A 21,310-nucleotide genomic window follows, 5' to 3' on the forward strand; every position below is an offset into this window, starting at 1 on the left:
CAAAACTGAAACTGCCCGCAAACGCTCCTACTCACATTTCATACCCAAACTTTGGCACACAATCCCTCCATCTGTCAGATCACTAGATGGACTCTGGAACTTCAGGAAGGCCGTGAAAACCTTCCTCTTTACTAACCCAGCGCCTTAAAGTCATTCACCCTGAAATGCCACCCAGTCAACTCACCTTTGTCACTTAATTTCACCAGATGCTACTTAGTACATATGTTTTATTGTCATGTCTATATTGTAATTTATGTAAACTGTCATCTATATTGTAATTTATGTAAAATGTCATCTCTGCTCTGTCTGGATTATTATGGATGTACTTTGTAACCCGTTCTAGTTTAGTTTAGTTTAGTTCTGGGCTCTTTTGGGAGGACGGGCTAAAAATTGAATAAATAGATAAAATAAATAGAAATAGATAGAACGCTTACCTCTGTCCTCCATAAACTTGTATAGCTGCTGCATGAAGTTCTCTCTCTCTTCTGGAAAAGGTTCTGTTTCCTCCTAATTGAAGCAATAAAAACATGCCTAACATCCACTACCAAGAAACTGTTAAGTGTATTATTTATAAACTAAAAACAAATAAAGATTAGGTTCTCAACTTTGCTAATCTTCTTTCATGTAAATCCACACTTTATTCCGGGACCAGTGAGATATTTCCATCCACCCACCAGGACTTTTTAGGAAGCCTCAAATTTCAAAGACTTAAACCCCTCCCCCTTAAACCTCATCACTGTCACTAGTTCTATAAACATGTCAGTAGCAAAGCAGCCAGGTACATCTGTAGAGGATAATAACAAGAGAGAAGGGAACGGGGACACTTCCTAAAAACCAATTGTATTCTGCTCACGATTAGAAATACAAAACAGCAACAAGTAAACATAATTGAATCAGTATATCAAACATTAGAAACTTGAACGATAATAACAGTGCTATAAGTAGAAACAGCATGCACTGATAGAAGGGGTCGCCCTAACAAGGGATCCCCCAAAACTGAGTGTGAAACCCAAACAGATGGCACTCTATAAAGGCTGGCCAGAAAATAGAAATCTAGCTTACCAGTACTTCAAAGGCAGACAATCGGCGAATCAGGAAAATGAAGGATGGTTCCTGGAATAAAGTGTGAATTTAAAAGAAAGAAGATTAGCAAAGGTAAGAACCTAATCTTTTGTTCTTATACAATCCCACTTTATTCTGGGACTACTGGGACGTAACAGAGGAGTCCCGAAGAATCAGGGTGGGACTGATGAGCCGATTACAAAAATAGAGGCACCAAAATCAGCATCCTGCTTGACCGCCAAATCAAACCTGTAAAACTTGGTGAGCATATGCAAAGAAAACACTTCTGGTAGAATGAGCCAGCACCACATGGAGGGTTTCTTTCCAGCCACCACTTAAGCTGCGGAAATAGCCATACAGATCCACCTGGAAATAAGTTTCAAGTTTATTGTGTATTTGATTAATCACTTACTCAAATTTCTAAGCGATGAACAAATCTTTCAAATAATGGCCTTAGAAGCAGGCCTACCTTTACGGGTGATCAGAGAGGAGAAACTTATTGGTGACTTCCAAATACCACAACAAAAATTTGTGTATTTCCAAGGACCTCAACACTCGATCCTGCGCCCTCTAACCAGAGGAAGCCCAAAACCAGGAAGTCGACTTCCCAATTCACAGAAAAGGGGAAACTGCATTCAGAAGAAAGAAAGGAACAATGTGCAGCTTCACACCAGAATCTGCAATACACATAAAGGAATAACGGCAGGAGACAACCTAAAGCTCCAAAACTCACAGGCTGAGATAATAGCCACAAGAAAGACTGCCTTGATCGTAAGATCCATAAAGAATGTCTTCTCCAAAAGCTCATATGGAGGGCGAGCCAAAGAGTGGAGAACCAGAGTAAGATTCCACTGGGACAGGGTAGGCGCAAGGGAGGCCTAAGTCGCACAGCACCCCGAAGGAAAACGAGCCACCTCAAAGAGGGAGGGCCCATACACAAAAGACAAGCAATCTGCACCTGGAGTAAAGCTACCATCCTGTAGAAAACCAGGACATGAGAAATCGATGGAATAGACAGGTCCTCCTGACTCAGGGCGCACCAGGCATTGTAACAATTCCAAACCTTTGCATAAGTTGCCCCTGTGGACTTCCGTTTGCTGTGAAGTAACGTGTTAATCACTGCTAAAGAATAGTCAAGGCAACGCGTTCAAGAGACATGCCATAAGACCAAAGTGGTCCGTATCCTGCAACGCAATCATATCCTGCATGAGGAGATGAGAATGACAAGGTAGCCGGAGCTCCCAATCCTACTGGAGCCAAACCACTTCAGCATACCACAGCCGCCTTTGCCAGTTGGGTGTAACCAGGAGCTCTGGACCTCCGTGAGCCACTATCCGCCTCAACAGACACCATAGAAGAGACTTTCCCCTGGCCAGGCCTGAACCAGAGCATCCAGGCCTGCGCTGCTGGAATTGTGGTGGCAACTGAAGAATCAAATCTACTTTCTTGCTGGTCGCAGTCTCCATGAAATCAAACATGGGACAACCCCACTGATCTACTATGCAATCGAATACTCTTTGAGACAGGGACCACTCTCTGGGGTCCAGCGTCTGACAACAGACAATTCGCTTGAACGTTGTCCACTCCTGCTATGTACGCCACAGACAGTGCCACGAGGTATCTCTCCACCCACCAGAAGAGAAGCTGAGCCTCCATACTCAGGGAGGTACTCCTCATACCCCCCTGCTGATTGATATAAGCCAATGCAAATGAACAGCTCGATGGCAAAGACAACCCTCGAAGTGGAGAAGAGCCAGTTGAATCGCCCGAAGCTCCAGGCAATTGATCGACCACTTACATTCTGAGGGCCCTGAACAGGGATGGTCATACACACTGCTCCCCAGCCTTTGAGACACGCAACCACAGACAGAATCACCCAATCTGAGATCCGGAGGGGAAGGCCCCTGGAAAGCGAGAGGGGTCGCAACCACCATCAAGACTATTCCGCACCACAGTCTTCCAGGGCAGGGGTGCATGTTAACAGGTTCCACTGATGATTCCAGCATGAAAGCAGAGGTTCCTGCAGCAGACACAGATGGGATTTGGCCTAAGGGACCTAAGCAATCATTGCCACCATGGTTCCCAGAACCTGGAAGTACTGCCATGCCGTCAGGACTGGAGTGGCCAGAAGGTCCCTGAAAACCTGTTGAAAGTTCTCCTGAAGGAACACAGACAGGAACACTTTGTTCTGTCCCATGTGAAATCGAACTCCCAGGTATTTCAAAGCCTGTGAATGCTCGAGGTGACTCTTTCTGAAATTGATCAACCAGCCCAAGTGCTGCAGCAACTGTGTACCACCTGATGAACAGTCCGACACCCCTCAGATAGCGAGGGAGCTCTGATCAACCAGTCGTCCAGATACAGATGAACGAGGACATCCAGGGTGCGAAGATGGACCTTCACCATCATTCTGGTGAAGGTCCTAAGTGCTGTTGCCAATCCAAAGGGCATCGCCGCAAAATGCAAATGTTGCCCAAAAACTTGGAACCGCAGATACTTCCAGTGGTCTGGAAAAATGGGAAGGTGCAGATAGGACTCTATCAGATCCAGGGATGCTAGAAACTCCCTCAGCACCACCAATGCTATCACTGAGCGCACCATCTTCATGCTGAAGTGAGGCACTTTCAGCACCACACTGATAGCCTTGAGATCCAGAATCAGTCTCCAATCATCATATCCAATCTTTGGAATGATGAAGTATATTGAGTATCTCCTAGAGCCTGAGTCTCACTCTGGTATAGGTTCTATGCCTGCACCCGAACAACCTTCTCGAGGCAGCCCACAGGTGAATCCAGAAAATACTCAGTCAGAGGACAGAGAACCATCCCTGAGAACCTCCAGGACCCAACAGAGAAAGGTAATGGCCTGCCATTCCTCCAGAAAGGCCGACAACTACCCACTGATGCGCGGGAGAGGAGACACCAACCTGGCATTAAAACTGTTTCCTTACAGAAGCCTCCAAATGACTCCCCATGGCGGCCGAAGTCAAAACCAGCCAAAGCGCTGTTAGGCAGATAAAGGGGACTGCTATCCAATGGATGAGCCCAAGTACGGATGAGAGTGCCTGAAGGGACAAAAATCAGGATGTTCTGAACCCCTGGAAGGGAGGGATCTATTCACAGACAGCAACTTGGACCTGAGATCCTGCACACTGGCTATAAAGTCATCCAGATCCTGGCCAAACAGCAGCTGTCCCTTAAAGGGCAACTGGATCAAGGTCGCTTTAGAAAAATCACCAGACCACTGCCTGATCCAAAGCATCCTGTAAGCCGAAACAGAATAGGCAGAAAGTTTAGTAAAGACTTTCAAAATGTCATAGAAAGCATCAATAATAAATATGCTAATAGAATCTTTACTAAGGTCAATCAATACATCATATTCTTGAAAACCTTAGAATAATCAGTTCTAACAGTTCACAGACCTTAGTGGTGTAACTGTGTGAACATCAAGTTTCAACACACACAGTATATTATACACCTAAATCGTCATCGGTCCAGAAGTTTTTAACAAAATGCTTAACGTGTTTAAAGTGCAGTGCAATCTTATAAATTAGTACTCATCTTCGTGTTCAAAGAAACGCGACTCGGGGGTTACTCCGACATAGAGCTATGTTTCACCAGATGGCTATATCAAGGATTCCCCCATTAAGTCGGCCAGAGTGATGTCTCCCGCGTTTCACAGTACATGCATGAGTCTATGAACTGTTAGAACTGATTATTCTAAGGTTTTCAAGAATATGATAGAAAGCATCAGCCATATAATCCACTCCCAAGATTATAAAATTCAATTCACTTCAGTGTCAGTGACACTTCAGTGTCAGAATTATGGTGCATCTTAGGACGTCATGCCTGAGCCACGAAGAAGAGGCCAATGCTGCCTGAACACTGTCACAAGCCCAGCACTACAGCTAGCCTTGTTCCAGTTAACAAGCATAAAAACATAGACCTGAAGCTGAAGAGAGCTGATCAGTGCAGCAGCTCTCCAACTAGCAGGGATCAGGAGTCAGATTCTGGGGAGCTTTCCCAAGAACAGGAGCCCTGGGGAGATTTGGGACACTATGAGGACAAAAACTCCTTTAAACTAGAGAATGACACAGTAGTTGTTACCCGCGGCTAGCCGCAAGGAGCCGCGGATAACCCGCCAAAACGGGGAAAGAAAAAATAGTGGTCGCTGCAGGGACAAGGCCATTCACCGCCCCATGGAGCGGTGAATGGTCTTGTCTGCGCAGTGAGGCAATCAAGGATTGTGCGGTCCAGCAGCCCCCACCCGCCCAATCGCAGCATTCCGCCATCTCCCTCCCTCCATCTCACCTTAGGTGCAGAGTTTGCCAGCTTTCTTTTTCGCCCAGCCACATGCTTTCAAAAAGCCGCGCACGCGCAGCTGCTCATGTTCTTCAATCTTCTCTGCTTCAACTTCCTGTTTCCAGTTGCCTCAGAGGAGAAGATTGAACAACTGAGCATCTGCGCGTATGCGGTTTTTTGAATCCGTGCGGCTGGGTGAAAGAGAAAGCCGGCAAACTCAGAATCTAAGGTGAGGTGGAGGGAGGGAACTGACGGAACGCTGCAATCGGGCGGGAGGAGGCTGCTGGACCATGCAAATGCGTGTGTTCCCGGCTCACACTAGGAAGGAGGGAGTGAAAGGGAAAGAGATTCTGGGCCAAGGGGATGAAGAGGGAGAGAAAGAAACCCACCGCAGGAAAAAAGGGGAGGACAGGCAGGTGAGCCAGATGCTGGAAGCAGGGGGGGGGGGGGAGAAAGAGTGAAAGAAGCATGATGGGGTAAAAGAGAAGAGACACATTGGTGTGGAAGAGGAAGAGAAGGAAAATCTGGGCTCAAGAAGGTAACAGAAACAGAGGGGAAATTATGTGCATGGGGGCATGGGGGCAGAGGGACAGAGACATAAGGGGACATACATGCCATGGGGATGGTATATGGACACAGGGGGGGAGGCAATGCCAGATACATAGGGGAGATATTAGAAATGGGGAAAATAGGAACACAGAAGCGAGATTGTTTGGGGACCAAGCTCCAGCGGCTTGCACAAATTACATTTTAACGTGCCACGAAAGTAAGAGGGAGGGAGGTAAATAGGCCGCACGAGAGGAGCTGAAGGGTGGTAGAAAGGAACAGATAGTGAAGGAGGGAAGGAAGGGTGGTGGTGGAAAGGAATAGAACAGACACTGAAGGAGGGTGGAGAGGAACAGACCCTGAAGGGAAATGTGGAAGACAGAGAGGGGAGAAGACAGATGCCAGACTATGGGGGAGCGGAGGGAAGAAGATGGGTGCCAGACCAATGGGGGGGGGGAGGTGAAGGGAGAGGCACAGTAACAGAGCAAATGGAAGACGCAGAGAGAAGACACACAGTGGATGGAAGGAACTGAATGAGAAGATGAGGAAAGCAGAAACCAGACAACAAAGGTAGAAAAAATAATTATATTTATTTTCTTTTTCTTTTTTTTGCTTTAGGATAAAGTAATATATTAGTTGTGTGGATAAAAATTTATAAACAAAGCCCTGCCAGCTGAACATCTCTTTCTCTAGTTCAGCAGCCAGAACTTTGATTTATAAGGAAGGAATAAGCTAAATATTGCAGTACTGAGGCTTACGGTATATGGATGCTGCGGAGACAGTGACAAGGCGGAGAATGGGATGGCAGTGACGGTGACGGGGCGGTGAAGGGGATGGTGGTGACAGTGACGGGGTGGTGAAGGGAATGGCGGTGACGGGGCAGTGAAGGGGATGGTGGGCCAGGGACAGATTTTTTTCCCCGTGTCATTCTCTACTTTAAACCTAGGCCAATCACTGGTTGGACAGAGCCTAAGAAACAGGCTCTAGCCCCTTTAGGTACACACACTAATTGCAGAGCAGGAGAATTCCCAGGGCAAGCTGAAGCCTGCCCATCTCCCACACAGGCTAGGGTGTGGCTCCCACAGAGAAAGGCAGTTGGAGCAGTGCAAGACAGGGAGAGAGAGGGCTGAGCTAGTTGAGGAAATAGTTCTATGGCTAAGTGCTCCAGAGGCCAGGCAAGATGAGATTGAAATGCAACATTGGGAGGAATCTTTGCTTGTAAACCAGCCAGACTGCTTGAGATCAGAGGAAGCTATGGACATTGCACTGCAACCAATTTGTGACCGGATGGATGAGAGTTAAGTTTTCCTTTGGGCTGGAAAGGCTATTAACTGCGCTGTGTTTTTGAAAGAAAGAACTGTGTGTTTGCTGGCTCCTTTTGGAACCAAAAAGCCAAATGCTATTTTTGGGGAATTTAAAAGACAAATGAAGGGAAAAGCTGCCCTGCCTGTATTGTGTTTTTTTTCCCTGTTTTGAAACTACAAGCCACTGATTGCTACAGTGGGGATTGTGGGGCAGAATCCACATAAGATCCAAAGGGTTGGGATTATGGGGCCTACAAGGCTATTTTGATAGTGGATTCAGCAATTCCCCACCCCCACCAACTTACTAGGGTTGGTAGGGGAGCCTAACTGTATCCAGACAGGCACAGTGAGGCTTGTAGAACATAAGAACATAAGAACATAAGCAGTGCCTCTGCTGGGTCAGACCAGAGGTCCATCGTGCCCAGCAGTCCGCTCTCGCGGCGGCCCAACAGGTCCAGTACCTGTGCAGTAATCCTCTATCTATACCCCTCTATCCCCTTTTCCAGTAGGTAATTGTCTAATCCTTTCTTAAACCCCATTACTGTACTCTGCCCTATCACGTCCTCTGGAAGCGCATTCCAGGTGTCCACCACACGTTGGGTAAAGAAGAACTTCCTAGCATTCGTTTTGAATCAGTCCCCTTCTATCTTTTCCGAGTGCCCTCTTGTTCTTTTATTTTTTGAAAGTTTGAAGAATCTGTCTCTCTCTACTTTCTCTATGCCCTTTATGATCTTGTAAGTTTCTATCAAATCCCCTCTAAGTCTCCTCTTCTCCAGAGAAAAGAGACCCAATTTCTCCAATCTCTCAGCGTATGAAAGGTTTTCCATACCTTTTATCAGACGTGTCGCTCTCCTCTGGACCCTCTCGAGTAACGCCATATCCTTCTTAAGATATGGTGACCAAAATTGGACGCAGTACTCCAGATGCGGGCGCACCACCGCCCGATACAACGGCAGAATAACTTCTTTCGTTCTGGTCGCAATACCTTTCTTGATTATACCAAGCATTCTATTCGCTTTCTTGGCGGCCGCTGCACACTGTGCCATCGGCTTCATTGTTGTGTCCACCATTACCCCCAAGTCCCTTTCCTGTGTACTCTCCTTCAATAATATCCCTCCCATCGTATAGTTGTACCTCAAGTTTCTGCTTCCCATATGTAATACTTTACATTTCTCAACGTTGAACTTCATCTGCCACCTCGTCGCCCATTCCCCTAGCTTGTTCAAGTCCCTTTGCAATTCTTCGCAGTCTTCTATAGTCCGAGCACCACTATAAAGTTTGGTGTCGTCTGCAAATTTTATTATCTCACACTTTGTCCCTGTTTCTAGATCATTTATGAATATATTAAATAGCAGTGGCCCGAGCACCGAGCCCTGCGGTACACCACTCGTGACCCTCCTCCAGTCAGAGTAGTGGCCTTTCACTCCTACCCTTTGCTTTCTACCTTCCAACCAGTTTCTGATCCATCTATGTACATCTCCTTCCACCCCATGGTTCTTCAGCTTCTGGAGTAGACGTTCATGGGGCACCTTGTCAAAGGCTTTTTGGAAATCTAGATATATGATGTCTATGGGGTCTCCTCTGTCCATTTGTTTGTTAACTCCCTCGAAGAAGTGCAATAAGTTCGTTAGGCACGATCTACCCTTGCAGAAACCATGTTGACTGGTTATCAGTAGTTCGTTCCTTTCGAAATGTTCATCGATGTTTTCTTTTATCAGAGCTTCTGCCATTTTTCCCGGAACCGAGGTCAGACTCACTGGTCTGTAATTTCCAGGGTCTCCTCTTGATCCCTTTTTAAAGATGGGCGTAACGTTGGCTATCTTCCAATCCTCCGGGATCACGCCTGTTTTTAGGGACAGGTTGCAAATTTGCTGTAGTAGTTCCGCTATCTCCTCCTTTAATTCTTTCAGAACCCTTGGATGTATTCCGTCCGGACCCGGGGATTTGTCAGGTTTTAGTTTTCCTATCTGCCTGCGTACGTCTTCAAGGCTCACTTCTATGTATGTTAATTTTTCTGTTTGACTTCCATGAAAGAATTGCTCAGGTTCCGGTATGTTTGAAGTGTCCTCATTTGTAAATACAGACGAAAAAAACATGTTTAGCCTTTCTGCCACTTCTTTCTCCTCTTTCACAACTCCCTTCCTGTCTTCGTCATCCAGCGGTCCTACCTCCTCCCTAGCCGGCTCCTTCCCTTTAACATATTTAAAGAATGGTTTGAAGTTTCGTGCTTCCTTAGCTAGCCTCTCTTCGTACTCTCTTTTGGCTTTTCGAACCACACGGTGACATTCTTTTTGATTTTTCCTGTGCTCTTTCCAATTCTCCTCAGTTTTGTCCTTTTTCCACTTCCTGAATGAATTTTTCTTATTGCCTATTGCTTCCTTCACTATTTTGGTTATCCATGCCGGGTCTTTTGTTCGACTCTTTGTGCACCCCTTTCTGAACCTGGGGATATATGTATTTTGCGCCTCGCTCACCATGCCCTTGAAAAAAGACCAGGCTTGTTGTACCGTTTGCCATTTTTTGGAAGTGTTCCTAAGTTTCTTTCTTACCATTTCCCTCATTGCCTCGTAGTTTCCTTTCCTGAAGTTTAAAGTTGTCGCTATGGTTCTCTTCCCTTTCGGTATTCCTACTTCAACCTTGAACTTGATCATATTATGATCACTGCTTCCCAACGGTCCCACTATTTCTACTTCCTTTGCAGGTCCCCTTAACCCATTTAGGATTAGATCCAGAGTGGCATTTCCTCTCATTGGTTCTCTAACAAGCTGCTCCATGAAGCAATCATGTGTAGCTTCCAGGAATTCTGTCTCTCTAGCGCATTTTGAGCTTCCAAGACTCCAGTCTATCCCAGGGTAGTTGAAGTCTCCCATAATAACTGTATTCCCGCTTTTGCTTTCTCGCTTCATCTCGGCTTCCATTTCTTCATCGATATCTCCGGTTTGTCCAGGTGGACGATAGTACAGGCCTATCTTTATTTCAGGCCCTTTCTTTCCTGGTATTTTAACCCATAGCGATTCTAGCTTGTTGGCCGTCTCTGCTGTGTCCATTTTTGTCGATCGTATGCTTTCTTTTATGTATAGGGCTACTCCACCTCCTTTCTGTCCTGATCTGTCCTGGCGATAGAGTTTGTACCCCGACAGTGCTGTATCCCATTTGTTTTCCTCATTCCACCATGTTTCAGAAATTCCAATGATGTCTATGTCTTCTGCATTGGCCAAAGCCTCTAGTTCCCCCATTTTGTTTCTCAGGCTCCTTGCATTGGTATATATGCAATTTAGATCCTGGTGTTTTGTTGTCTTCATTTCCATTCCCTGCGCTTCAGTCTTTATTTTCTTCTCTTTTGCTACAATCTTTCTAACCTCCTCTTCTGGGTTAGTCGACTCTTGCAATTTGTCCCTTGCTTCTTCCCGGCCTTTTTTCCCCTCAGTATCTTCACAGGATACCTTCTTCCGAATCGTCGACGCTTGGTCGACTGTCGGCTTTCCCCTTCTTGTTAGTTTAAAGCCTGTTCTATTCCTCTCCTGACGTTGTTTGCTAGAAGTCTAGTTCCTGCCGTGCTCAGGTGTAGTCCATCTTTCCTGTAAAGCTTGCTCTTGCCCCAGAACGTTGTCCAGTTCCTCACGAAGTGGAATCCCTCTTCCTCACACCATTTCCTCATCCACGCATTTATTGATTGTAGTTCTTCCTGCCTTTTCACATCTGCCCTAGGTACTGGTAGGATCTCTAAAAATGCTATCTTCTGGGTCCTCATCTTCAGCTTCCTTCCCAGAATCTTGAACTGTTCTATCAGCTTGGATAAGTTTGTAATGAACAAGTTTGTAATGAAATAGCCTGTGGAATACTTACCTGTTTTGAATTTTACTTTTTACTTGGAAAAAGCCAGCAAGGTAAATTCCTGGACTTACCCTGAGGCAAGGGTGTGGCCAGCCATGTGCTGACCCGGCAGCCAGAGGGGCTGCAGGACTACTAGCCAGTACAGGTGAACTGTTTGGGGGGTTTTCTGTCTTTATTGTGTAACCTTTGGTAGCCACCTGCAAGCAGAGACTTTGAGACCCTGATTTACAGGGAATGGAAGTAGCCAGGCCTCTGGACTAATTCTAACTTTTGTTGTTATATGTTTTGGACATTGGCTGAGTACACAAATAAAGCCTACTTTATTTACGCAGGGGCTGGACTGTGGCCTTATTGTGTTTTGGGAACTTTTTGCCATTCTTTTTTTTTTTTAATTCACACATTTAATGATTACAATATCAGATGATACCAGGAAAAAAAGGATTCATTCACATAATTTAAAAATAATTTAAACATATAAACAAAATTCCTTTCCAAGCCCACAAACATGGGAAGACATGCTACTAAATTCAACTACAAAAATAAGAAGAAAATTAAAGAATAGGTTCTTGATTCACCCTTGTGAATCTTAAACCTATCCCTACTACTTATGGGACTAGTGCTTCCTCCAATTCTCAGTAGTGAAACATGTTTAATAAAGGAGAAAAAAACTCATTTCTGTTCTCTAGCTAATAAAAATTGTTGTAACTGAATAGGATCCCAGAATACATATTCAATGTCTTGTAATTTAACAAGACATTTACAAGGAAATTTTAGATAATACAATGCATCGAGGGCTACCACTCTTGCTTTTAGTTTTAAAAATTATTTCCTTCTTAATTGCGTAGCTCTCGAGACATCAGGAAAAATTCTAACCAAGTCTACACAAAATTTTGTCAATCTATTTTTGAAGTAAAGTTTCATTATTAATATTTTATCTATCTCACTCATGCATGTTATTACATAGTTGATCTACTCTGGATCACATCCTGACTATCCTCCAAAAACTCTGTCAAATTCACTTCATTTGTGACCAGATGGTCCACCTCCTGGTCGGATTGTATTTTCCTTTGCGGCACATAGTAATAATTATTTAATGGGAAACTTTCCGCATTGGGTAATCCCAGCATTTCTTTAAAGTATTTCCTTAACAAAATTCCAGGAGACAGCAAATGAGTTACTGGGAAATTAACCAAGCGGAGATTCCTCGCTCTGTACATATTTTCCATCGTTTCCATTTTAGAATGTAATACCGTAGAATCCTTAACAGCAGATACTGAGACAGCTTGAAGTGGATTACTTTGAGTTTCAACCACACTTAATCTTTTATCCAAACAGCTTATATTGGAATCCACATTCTCAAATTTTTGAGAAACAGTCTGTGAGAAGTGCAATGTTTGTTTCACTGTTTCTCTGAGAAACCCTTCAACTCTAGATATACCTAACCACAAATCTTTTAGGGTAATATCTTGTGTTTCCACTGCTGGTGGTTGATCTTCTACTACACTTGAAAATTCAAGTGGTTTAGGTATTTCAGTAAAGGCTAATTTACTTATCTGAGTAGAGGTTACCCCATATTCAGTGGAAATAGCGGGAATGTCTTTTCCACTATCACTTGATATTGGGTGAAGGGGGGGTCCTTTCGAGGGGGCTCAAAGATGCACCCGATACAGGAGAAGTCATATCCAATAGCGTATGTGGAAGATTATTAGCCGGAAATGTCAAATGCCTGTCCATGGGACCAGACATAGCTGGTGTAGAACTTTTAGATTTAATTTTCCTCTTCCCCATGACCAGCCATAAATAAGATTTATACGACCTGAGTTATTGCCTGTAGAGATTCAGAGAGCAAATCTACAATAAGCGCGTGCTTGAAAATCTGTGCACAGTAGGATCCTGCCCCAAATCAAGGGGTCCATACTGATCCGGATACTGGATAACCGTCAGATCTGACATAGCTGCAGCCACCGCAGCACCTTCCTGCAAAAGCAGAGGTATGAAAAGGAAATCTGGCACAACCGTGGGCACTATCTGCATACCTGCCTGCACCCCCTAGGGGAGGTAACAGAAAAGACCCTGGACCACAGTCACAGGTGTCCCTATGCCTGGCACAGAGGCCGGCAGGAGACAGGCAGAGACTTTTAAAAAAAATTATGCCTGATAAAGCATATCAACAAAATCCAGGGAAAACCCATCCTCTGCAGTGGGAGCTAACCCCTGTGCTCCAGTTGGAGACTGTTTGGAGGATTTACCAGGTTTATCCTCCAAGATGTGCTTGCGTTTCACCTTAGCGTCGCTTGCACACTCCCCAGGGCCCTTGACACCATTTTCACAGGAGTCGGGACAGAGGGCACTAGAAGACCCTCCACTGAAGTCGAAGCACCAAATTCGGGCAAGCCTTTCATCCCTCGCGAGCTACATCACACGTGGAATATGGCTGCGCATCCAACAGCCATCCACTGCAAATGAGGCATGAATCCATGACATCCTGCCCTAGGGAAGTCTTCTATGTGGATTTCTTTCAAAAATGATGCTGGCAAGTATAAAAAATAACTTTAAAATCAAATCTGGAAAAAAGATCCAAATGGCCACTGAGAGCCTGTTTTGACTAAAAATAGCCCTGGGAAACCACAGAGAACCCTCAAAAATTTTAAGGATTTTAAGGGGGGAAGGATAGGGCATGCAGGGAAACCACCTTAAAACCCCTTTTCAAAGACACCCCCCCAAAAAAAAAAAATCTCTGATTCAGGCTGTTAGCTTACACTCACAGAAGCATGTGCTGACAGGAAAACACTGCAGACAGAGCTGAATACCTCACAGGGAGATCAGCTGCCTCAACTTGCTGGAAAGCTGAACTTTGAATCTTTTGACTGCCTCACCAGCCTGACTTCCACTACCGGTCACCTCCACCACCCTTGGACATGCCGTGCAGAAGGCCTGGCAGAAGAACGCAGTCTGGCTCTGATCCCAGGCACGCCTCAATGGAACCACGTAGCCTGTGCTCAACCCACTAGTGGACAAGCTGGGGGTGAGCAAGCTCTCAAGGGAACGGTCCCTGAGCCCTGATCAGATGTGCAATCTGTCCAGGGTAATGCTGCCCAATTCAGGGAAAAAAATTTCGATTCGATTCAATTTTCCTGCCCAATTGGTTGTTTTTTTTCAAACATCCTGGTGGGTTTATTTTATAGCCTCTTCACCCCCTTTGCCTTCTTCTAACCACACTGGCACTGTGGTGTAAACAAAATAAACAAACAAAAAAGATTTTTCTCTCTCTGTTAAATTCTAGCTCATGTTTGTGGTCTAACACCAGCTCTGGCAGGATACACGTTTCAAATCTAACATATTGTAATCACAAAACAGAAAATAAAATTAGTTTTTCTACCTTTTGTTGTCTGGTTATTTTTCAAATCTTGTTGGTCCAAGGCTCTGGTTGTCTTCTGATAACTTGCTTGCCAGGGTCTCCTTCTTTCTGTATGCTAACCATCCATCTGCCATCTCTGTCCTCCCCTTCCGTTTCCCTTCCCTCCCCTGGAGGTCTGGCATCTCTCCTTTTTTTCATCTCCACCTACAGATCCACCTTTTCTCAACTACCCTTTCATCCAGCATCTCTCCCTTTCTGTAACTTTCATCCCTAAATCCCATCGTCCACCATCTCTCTCTCTCTCCCCTGTTTTTAGATCCCTTATTTCTTCTCCCCAAAGTCCGACATATGCACGTCTCTTTGAACCCCCCCTTCCCTCCCTCCGTGTACTTCTACACCAGGGCTCTCTCCCCTGAACGTCTGCACCCCCCTGAAGGCCTGCGTATTCAATTTGCCTAATTTCAGCAGCCTGCCCTGCTGATCATTGGCTCTAGCGATCTTTGCAAGCTGCCATACGTCGTCCGAGTTGTCTTCTCTCTGCCGCGGTCCTGCCCCTCCTCTGACATCAGAGAAGGGGCAGGACCGCGGCAGAGAGAAGACAAGTCGGACGACATATGGCAGCTTACAAAGATCGCTAGAGCCAGCAATCTTCTGCAGGGCAGGCTGCTGAAATTAGGTAAATTGATGCGGGGAAGCGGGACACCAGCGGGGAAGCCACTTCCCGACTGATCCTCCCCACTCGCCCTCTAAATCAGGAGCGGCAGCCAGCAAGAGGCAGCGCTGCTGCTCCTGCTTTAGGGGCGAAGGGGTAGGGTCAGTCAACAAATCGAGAGGCCGATTTTTTGTCGTGGTAAACGATTCGAATCGTGAATCTGGCAGCCTGATTCTCAGCTTCCCCAGCCCGATTCTAATTTTCTCCAGGCCCCCTGCCCGATTCTCAGATTCCCCAGCCTCCCTACTCGATTCTTAGCTTCCCACCCCGATTCTCAGCTTCCCCAGCCTCCCAGCCCGATTCTCAACTTGCCCAGCCGAATTCTAATTTTCCCCAGCCCCCCTGCTCGATTCTCAGCTTCTCCAGCCCCCCTGCCGGATTCTCAGCTTCTCCAGCTTCCCTGCCGGATTCTTAGCTTCCCCAACCCCCTGCCCGATTCTCAGCTTCCCCTGTCCGATTCTCAGCTTCCCCAGCCCAATTATAATTTTCCCTAGCCCTCCTGCTTGATTCTCAGCTTCCCCATCCCTCCTGCTCGATTCTCAGCTTCCCCAGCCCCCTGCCCGATTCTCAGCTTTCCCAGCCCTCCTGCTCGATTTTCAGCTTCCCCAGCCCTCCTGCTCGATTTTCAGCTTCCCTAGCCCCCCCTGCCTGATTCTCAGCTTCCCCAGCCCGATTATAATTTTCTCCAGCCCTCCTGCTCGATTCTCAGCTTCCCCAGCCTCCCTGCCCGATTCTCAGCTTCCCCAGCCCGATTCTAATTTTCCCTAGCCCCCCTGCCTGATTCTCAAATTTATACTGGGAATCGCAAGGAGGAGAGGAGATATGTTCTCGCGGCGCGAAGGAGAAAGCCAGCAGGACGGCACTCCCAAGTCCTTCTGATGTAACTTACGGTTTCACAAAACCGGAAGTTACTTTAGATGGGGACAACTCCGGCGGGTGGCAGCGGCAGAGGGAAAGCATGAACACTGTGAATGAGTCTTGAATCGGTGAGTTCGATTTTTTTTGCCAAACCAAATCGATTCGAATCGATTCACCTGAAGTGAATTGGTGAATCGATTCGAATTGTGAATCAGGCAGCAGTAGTACAGGGGGCTTATTGACAAGCAGGAAACCCCCTAGAAGCAGACATTTCCCAAAAATCTGCAATCTCCTGCAGTCAAGGATATCACAGCATGAGGGTGAAAACCCGCAAACACAAAATACTGAAATTATGCGAAAATAAACACGAGCTGAAAAAATAAGCTCCTACAGTCTGGCTTGTAGGAAGGAAGATTGATGTTTACAGAACCAGTGACAGTGATAAGATATGAAGAGGAGGGGTTTAAGTCTCTAAAATTTGAGGCTTCCTACAAGGTCCTGGCGGATGGACGGAAATAACCCACTAGTCCCAGAATAAACATCAACAACATAAATTTAAACATCTCTGATGTCTGTAATAGATGAAGGTTAACAAGCAAGTAAGCAAAGTATCTAAGCATGGTATGTTGTGTCTTAATGCTATAACATGAATATGACAACTATCAAATGTTATTTTTATTGTTCAATTTTAAAGCCATTCTTGGTCCCAACAAAGTGTCTAATAATGATAAACAAAAGTGCTGCTCGATTCAGGGGAAAAAAAAATTTCGATTCGATTTGATTCAGCCTATTGAATTTATTTTTTTATTTGATTCGCTTTTCCTGCCCATGTGGATGTTTTTTCCACACATCCTGGTGACTTTATTTTATAGTCTCTTCTCCCTCTTTGCCTTCTCCTAACCACATTGGTGCTGTGGTGTAAACAATATAAACAAAAAAAACCCAAAACTTTTTCTCTTTCTGTTAAATCCTAGCTCTCGTTTGCGGTCTAACACTAGCTCTGGCAGAATACATGTTTCAAATCTGACGTATTGTAATCACAAAAAATAAAATAAAATTATTTTTTCTACCTTTTGTTGTCTGGTCATTACTCAAATCTTGTTGGTCCCCGGCTCTGGTTGTCTTCTAATAACTTGCTTACTCGGGTCTCCTTTCTTATTTCTCCGTGCTAACCATCCATCTTCTATCTCTGTCCTCCACTTCCATTTCCCTTCCCTCCCCCGGAGGTCTGGCATCTTTCCTTTTTTCCTCCCCCATCTACAGATCCACCTTTTCTCAACTACTCTTTCATCCAGCATCTCTCCCTACTTCTCCACCACCCTAGGGTCCACCATATCTCCCTTTCTTTTCCCAACTAACCTCCTATCCAGTTTCTCTATCCCCCTCTCCATACCATCCCTTGTGTCCAACTTCTCTCCCTTTCTGTTCCTTCCCTCCCTAATCCCATTGTCCACCATCTCTCTCCCTCTCCTCTGTTATTAGACCCATTTTTTCCCCCCCAAAGTCCGACATATGCACATCTCTTTGAACCCCCCTCCCTCCCTCCGTGTACTTCTATACCAGGGCCCCCCTCCCCTGAAGGTCTCTCCCCCCTGAAGCCCTGCATCCCACCCTTGAAGGCCTGCCTGTCCCCCTGAAGGCCTATACCACCTTCCCCAAAGGCCTGCACCCCCCCCCCGAAGGCCTGCACCTCCCCTTTGAAGGCCTGTCCACCCTGAAGGCCTGCCTATCCCCCCTGAAAGCCTTTACCACCCCCCCTACCCCAGAAGGCCTGCATGTTCCCCCTGGCCTCCCGCACACCATTTACCTAATATCAGCAGCCTGCAGAGAAGATCGCTGGTGTTAGCGATCACTGCAAGCTGCTATAGGTCTTCGGAACTGTTTCCTCTGCCGCGATCCTGCCTCTGACATCAGAGGATTGGTGGGACTGCGGCAGAGGAAACAGCTCCAAAGACCTATAGCAGCTTGCAGAGATCGCTAGTACTAGCGATCTTCTCTGCAGGCTGCTGATATTAGGTAAATGGTGCAAGAGCAGCCGGACACCAGAGGAAGGCCAGAGGGGAAACCAGACACCAGGAGACCAGAGGGGATGCCAGACACCAGCGGGAGGCCAGGGGGGGAAGCCGGACACCAGCACTTCCTGACTGACCCTCCCCCCTCGCCCTCTAAAGCAGGGGGGCCCTGTAAGAGGCAGCACTGCCGCTCCTGCTTTAGAGGAGGAGGGTCAGTTACCGAATCGGGAGGCCAATTTTTTGTTTGTTTTAAATCGATTTCAATCGATTCACCCGAAGTGAATCGGTGAACCGATTCAATTCGTGAATCAGGCAGCACTAGTAAACAGTCACTGACAAGTAAAGCATTTTTTTCTGCCATATGATTTACTCTTTGGTTTGCACAGTCACATTTAGTAGGGGCTTAAAAAATAGTTAAACTTATATTGTTTACTTTTAATTTCCTTGAAAACATGACAGTCAATTCAGCATGATTTTATCCAGAATGCAAACATTACTTATTATGTTTTCATGTTTGACACATCACAGCCAATGTTGTCTTGCTTTTAACTCCATTAATTCAGGTCCTACCCAAAGATCTGTAAATTACGGCGATATAAATGTAAAACGTATCATGTTCTACCTAGGAAAGTTTTCTTGCAAAACTAATGGGGTTATATCTTTTAAATTAAAAATGACCATGAATTTTGGCAGCCCATTTGGTATTGCTCCAAGACCTCCAGTCTTACAGTGTTCCCTCTAAGGTGAGCGCATGAGCGATCGCTCACTATTTTCAGTGGCATCGCTCATACGCTTTCTCCTGTCGCTCACTCGAGGACGGGCGGAGGTGAGAGGAAATGGCGGCGGCCTGTATTTAAAGTTGAAATATACAGCGGCGGCTCCTCTCAAGATCCCCGACTGCATCGGACTTCCGACGCAGGTGGAGATTCGTGAGAGGAGCCGCTGCCATGTCTTCAGTGTCATACCAAGAGGGGGGGGGGCGGTCCGCCCTGGCTGTGCACCCGCCCTAAGGCTGCAGTCGGAGAGGAAGTTCAGGACAGCCAATCGCTGCCTGGCTGGGCGGAACTTCCTCTCCGACGGCAGAATTGACGTCGGGGGATTGCTGGTCGGCCCGGTGGGAAGCAGAGAGAGCTTGGGGTAGCCACGGCGGTGGCTTTGGGGCCCGTTTCCCCCGATGGTTGCGGCGGTGGCTTTGGGGCCTGTTTCCCCCGATGGTTGCGGCGGTGGCTTTGGGGCCTGTTTCCCCCGATGGTGGCAGCAGTGGCTTTGTGGAGGGTAAGGAGCAAGAAAGGGGGCAGGCAGGGAGACAGAAGGGAAACAGAAAAAAAGAAAGGGGGCATCAAGAGAGAAAAAAGAAAGAAAGGACAGGGAGAGAGGAAGAAAAAGTTGGGAGAGAGAATGAGGTCTGGAGGAGAGGAAGCATACAGGCTGAAAGAAGGGAAGAAAGATTGGATGCACAGTCAGAAGATGAAAGTGCAACCAGAGACTCAGGAAATCACCAGACAAGGTAGGAAAAATGATTTTATTTTAAATTTAGTGATCAAAATGTGTCTGAATTTATATATGCTGTCTATATTTTGCACTATGGCCCCCTTTTACTAAACCGCAATAGTGTTTTTTAGCGCAGGGAGCCTATGAGCGTCGAGAGCAGTGCTGGGCATTTAGCGCAGTTCCCTGCGCTAAAAACTGCTATTGTGGTTTAATAAAAAGGAAGGGGGGGTATATTTGTCTATTTTTGTATGGTTGTTATTGAGGTGACAATGCATAGAGTCATCTACCTTGACCTCTTTGAAAAAAACCCAGAATAGGAATGATAATTAACATTTTCTCAGCGTATAGTGTGCTTTGTGTTTTTTAATTTTATTGTTGGTAGATCATTTTGACTTGGTCATTTTAAAGTAGCTCGCAAGCCCAAAAAGTTTGGGCACCCCTGAGCTAGAGCGTTGAAGCTGTGTATTTCTATTTTATCCCCCCTTTTACAAAACTGTGGAGCATTTTTTAGCGCCAGCCATGGTGGTAGCAGCTCTGATGCTCAGAATTCTATGAGCGTCAGAGCTGTTACCACTGTGGCTAAAATCCACACTACAGTTTTGTAAAAGGGGGAGGGGTTCATTTGTGATGACATATTCCATACTAGGCGAAGGTGTTTTCTGTGTTCTGTGTGTTCGAAAGACATGGTTTTCTATTAGGATTGACGGTGTACGATTGATCTGTCTTGCTGGTCTGGCTTGTTTAGTTTTACAATGGGTGTATTGATGTACTGCTTACTGCAATATGTAAGATGCTGCCTTTTCCTAGGTACTCATGTGTGACGTGTGGCTTGTTACTAAAAATCATGTTTTTCGTACAGATGGGGGGCGGGGGGGTGCCAAAAAATGATGGGCCCCGGGTGTTACATATGCTAGGTGTAGAAACACAGATATATTGAAAACCAATGTACGTAAGGCAACACTTTCAATTGGTGACTACTATAATTATAGGACAATGTAGTAATAAAGTTTTGCAGAGAACTGTGTGAGACAAGTATCGACTCTAAATTCACTCAAAAGGAAGGAAAAAGCCTCAGAAAAAGGCCCTCCCACCGCCACAAAGGTGGATATCAAGGTGGTTAGATGGTAACCTCACAGGCAAAACCTTCGTTAAAATGAGTGTTTGAGCAGAAAAACTTGTGCTCTACATATACAAATTTGTAGATAGAGGAAAAACCACTTATCTTCAACTGATCGGCACACCGACGGAGGCCAGCGTTTCACCGACAAGCTGCATCAGGGTGTGACCCGACCGATCAGTCTGCAAAACAAAGAAGAATAAAACAAAAAGAACTTAGACAGTTTCTCAATGAGTTTTAACTTCTTAATGTTAAATACTAGCCAGTACCTTGAAAGAGCGGAAACAACCGCTTCAAAAGAGTCCAAAAAGATGGCTTCCATGGGGCGGCTCTGAAATTCTGAAATTTAAATACCCCCGGTTTGAACGTCACTACCGGAAGTAAATCGAAAAAGACGTGACAGCTAAGAGGAAAAGACGTAACAGCTGAGAGAAAATCTGACAAGATGAACCAGTGCAACGGACCAGCAAAAACAAAAACATGCATTTTTTATTTTATTGTATTGTTTTTTATTTTATAAAATTCAAAGAAAAACTTTGATTTTGAGAATTTTTATTTGCTTTTCTCTTTTTTCTTTTCTTTCTTGGATTATTTGTCCGTAAAATCTTGAGTGATTGAAAAGGACCACTGCCAAAAAGATTGTGTATATAATTTTTAATGTTTTAATAAAAAGCGTTCCATTCGAGTCTTTGATTTAAACCGACAGGTTCTTCGC

The 21,310-nt window shown here is 45.6% G+C and overlaps 1 protein-coding gene across 7 annotated transcripts in view; it reads right to left on the reverse strand.

Annotated features, from left to right (window-relative positions):
- The window catches only part of ARID4B (AT-rich interaction domain 4B), an 852,780-nt gene that overhangs the window by 457,759 nt on the left and 373,711 nt on the right, over positions 1-21,310 (reverse strand). For 6 of the 7 annotated variants that reach the window (XM_033937320.1, XM_033937319.1, XM_033937317.1 and 3 more), the window contains exon 12: positions 435-507. The exons of the other annotated variant lie outside the window; for it this stretch is intronic. In XM_033937320.1, coding sequence (XP_033793211.1) covers positions 435-507 — 73 coding nt within the window. The remainder of the gene's footprint in view (positions 1-434; positions 508-21,310) is intronic. 7 annotated transcript variants of the gene reach the window in all.

The sequence above is a fragment of the Geotrypetes seraphini genome, chromosome 3, assembly GCF_902459505.1.
Source record: "Geotrypetes seraphini chromosome 3, aGeoSer1.1, whole genome shotgun sequence".
NCBI lineage: Eukaryota > Metazoa > Chordata > Amphibia > Gymnophiona > Dermophiidae > Geotrypetes > Geotrypetes seraphini.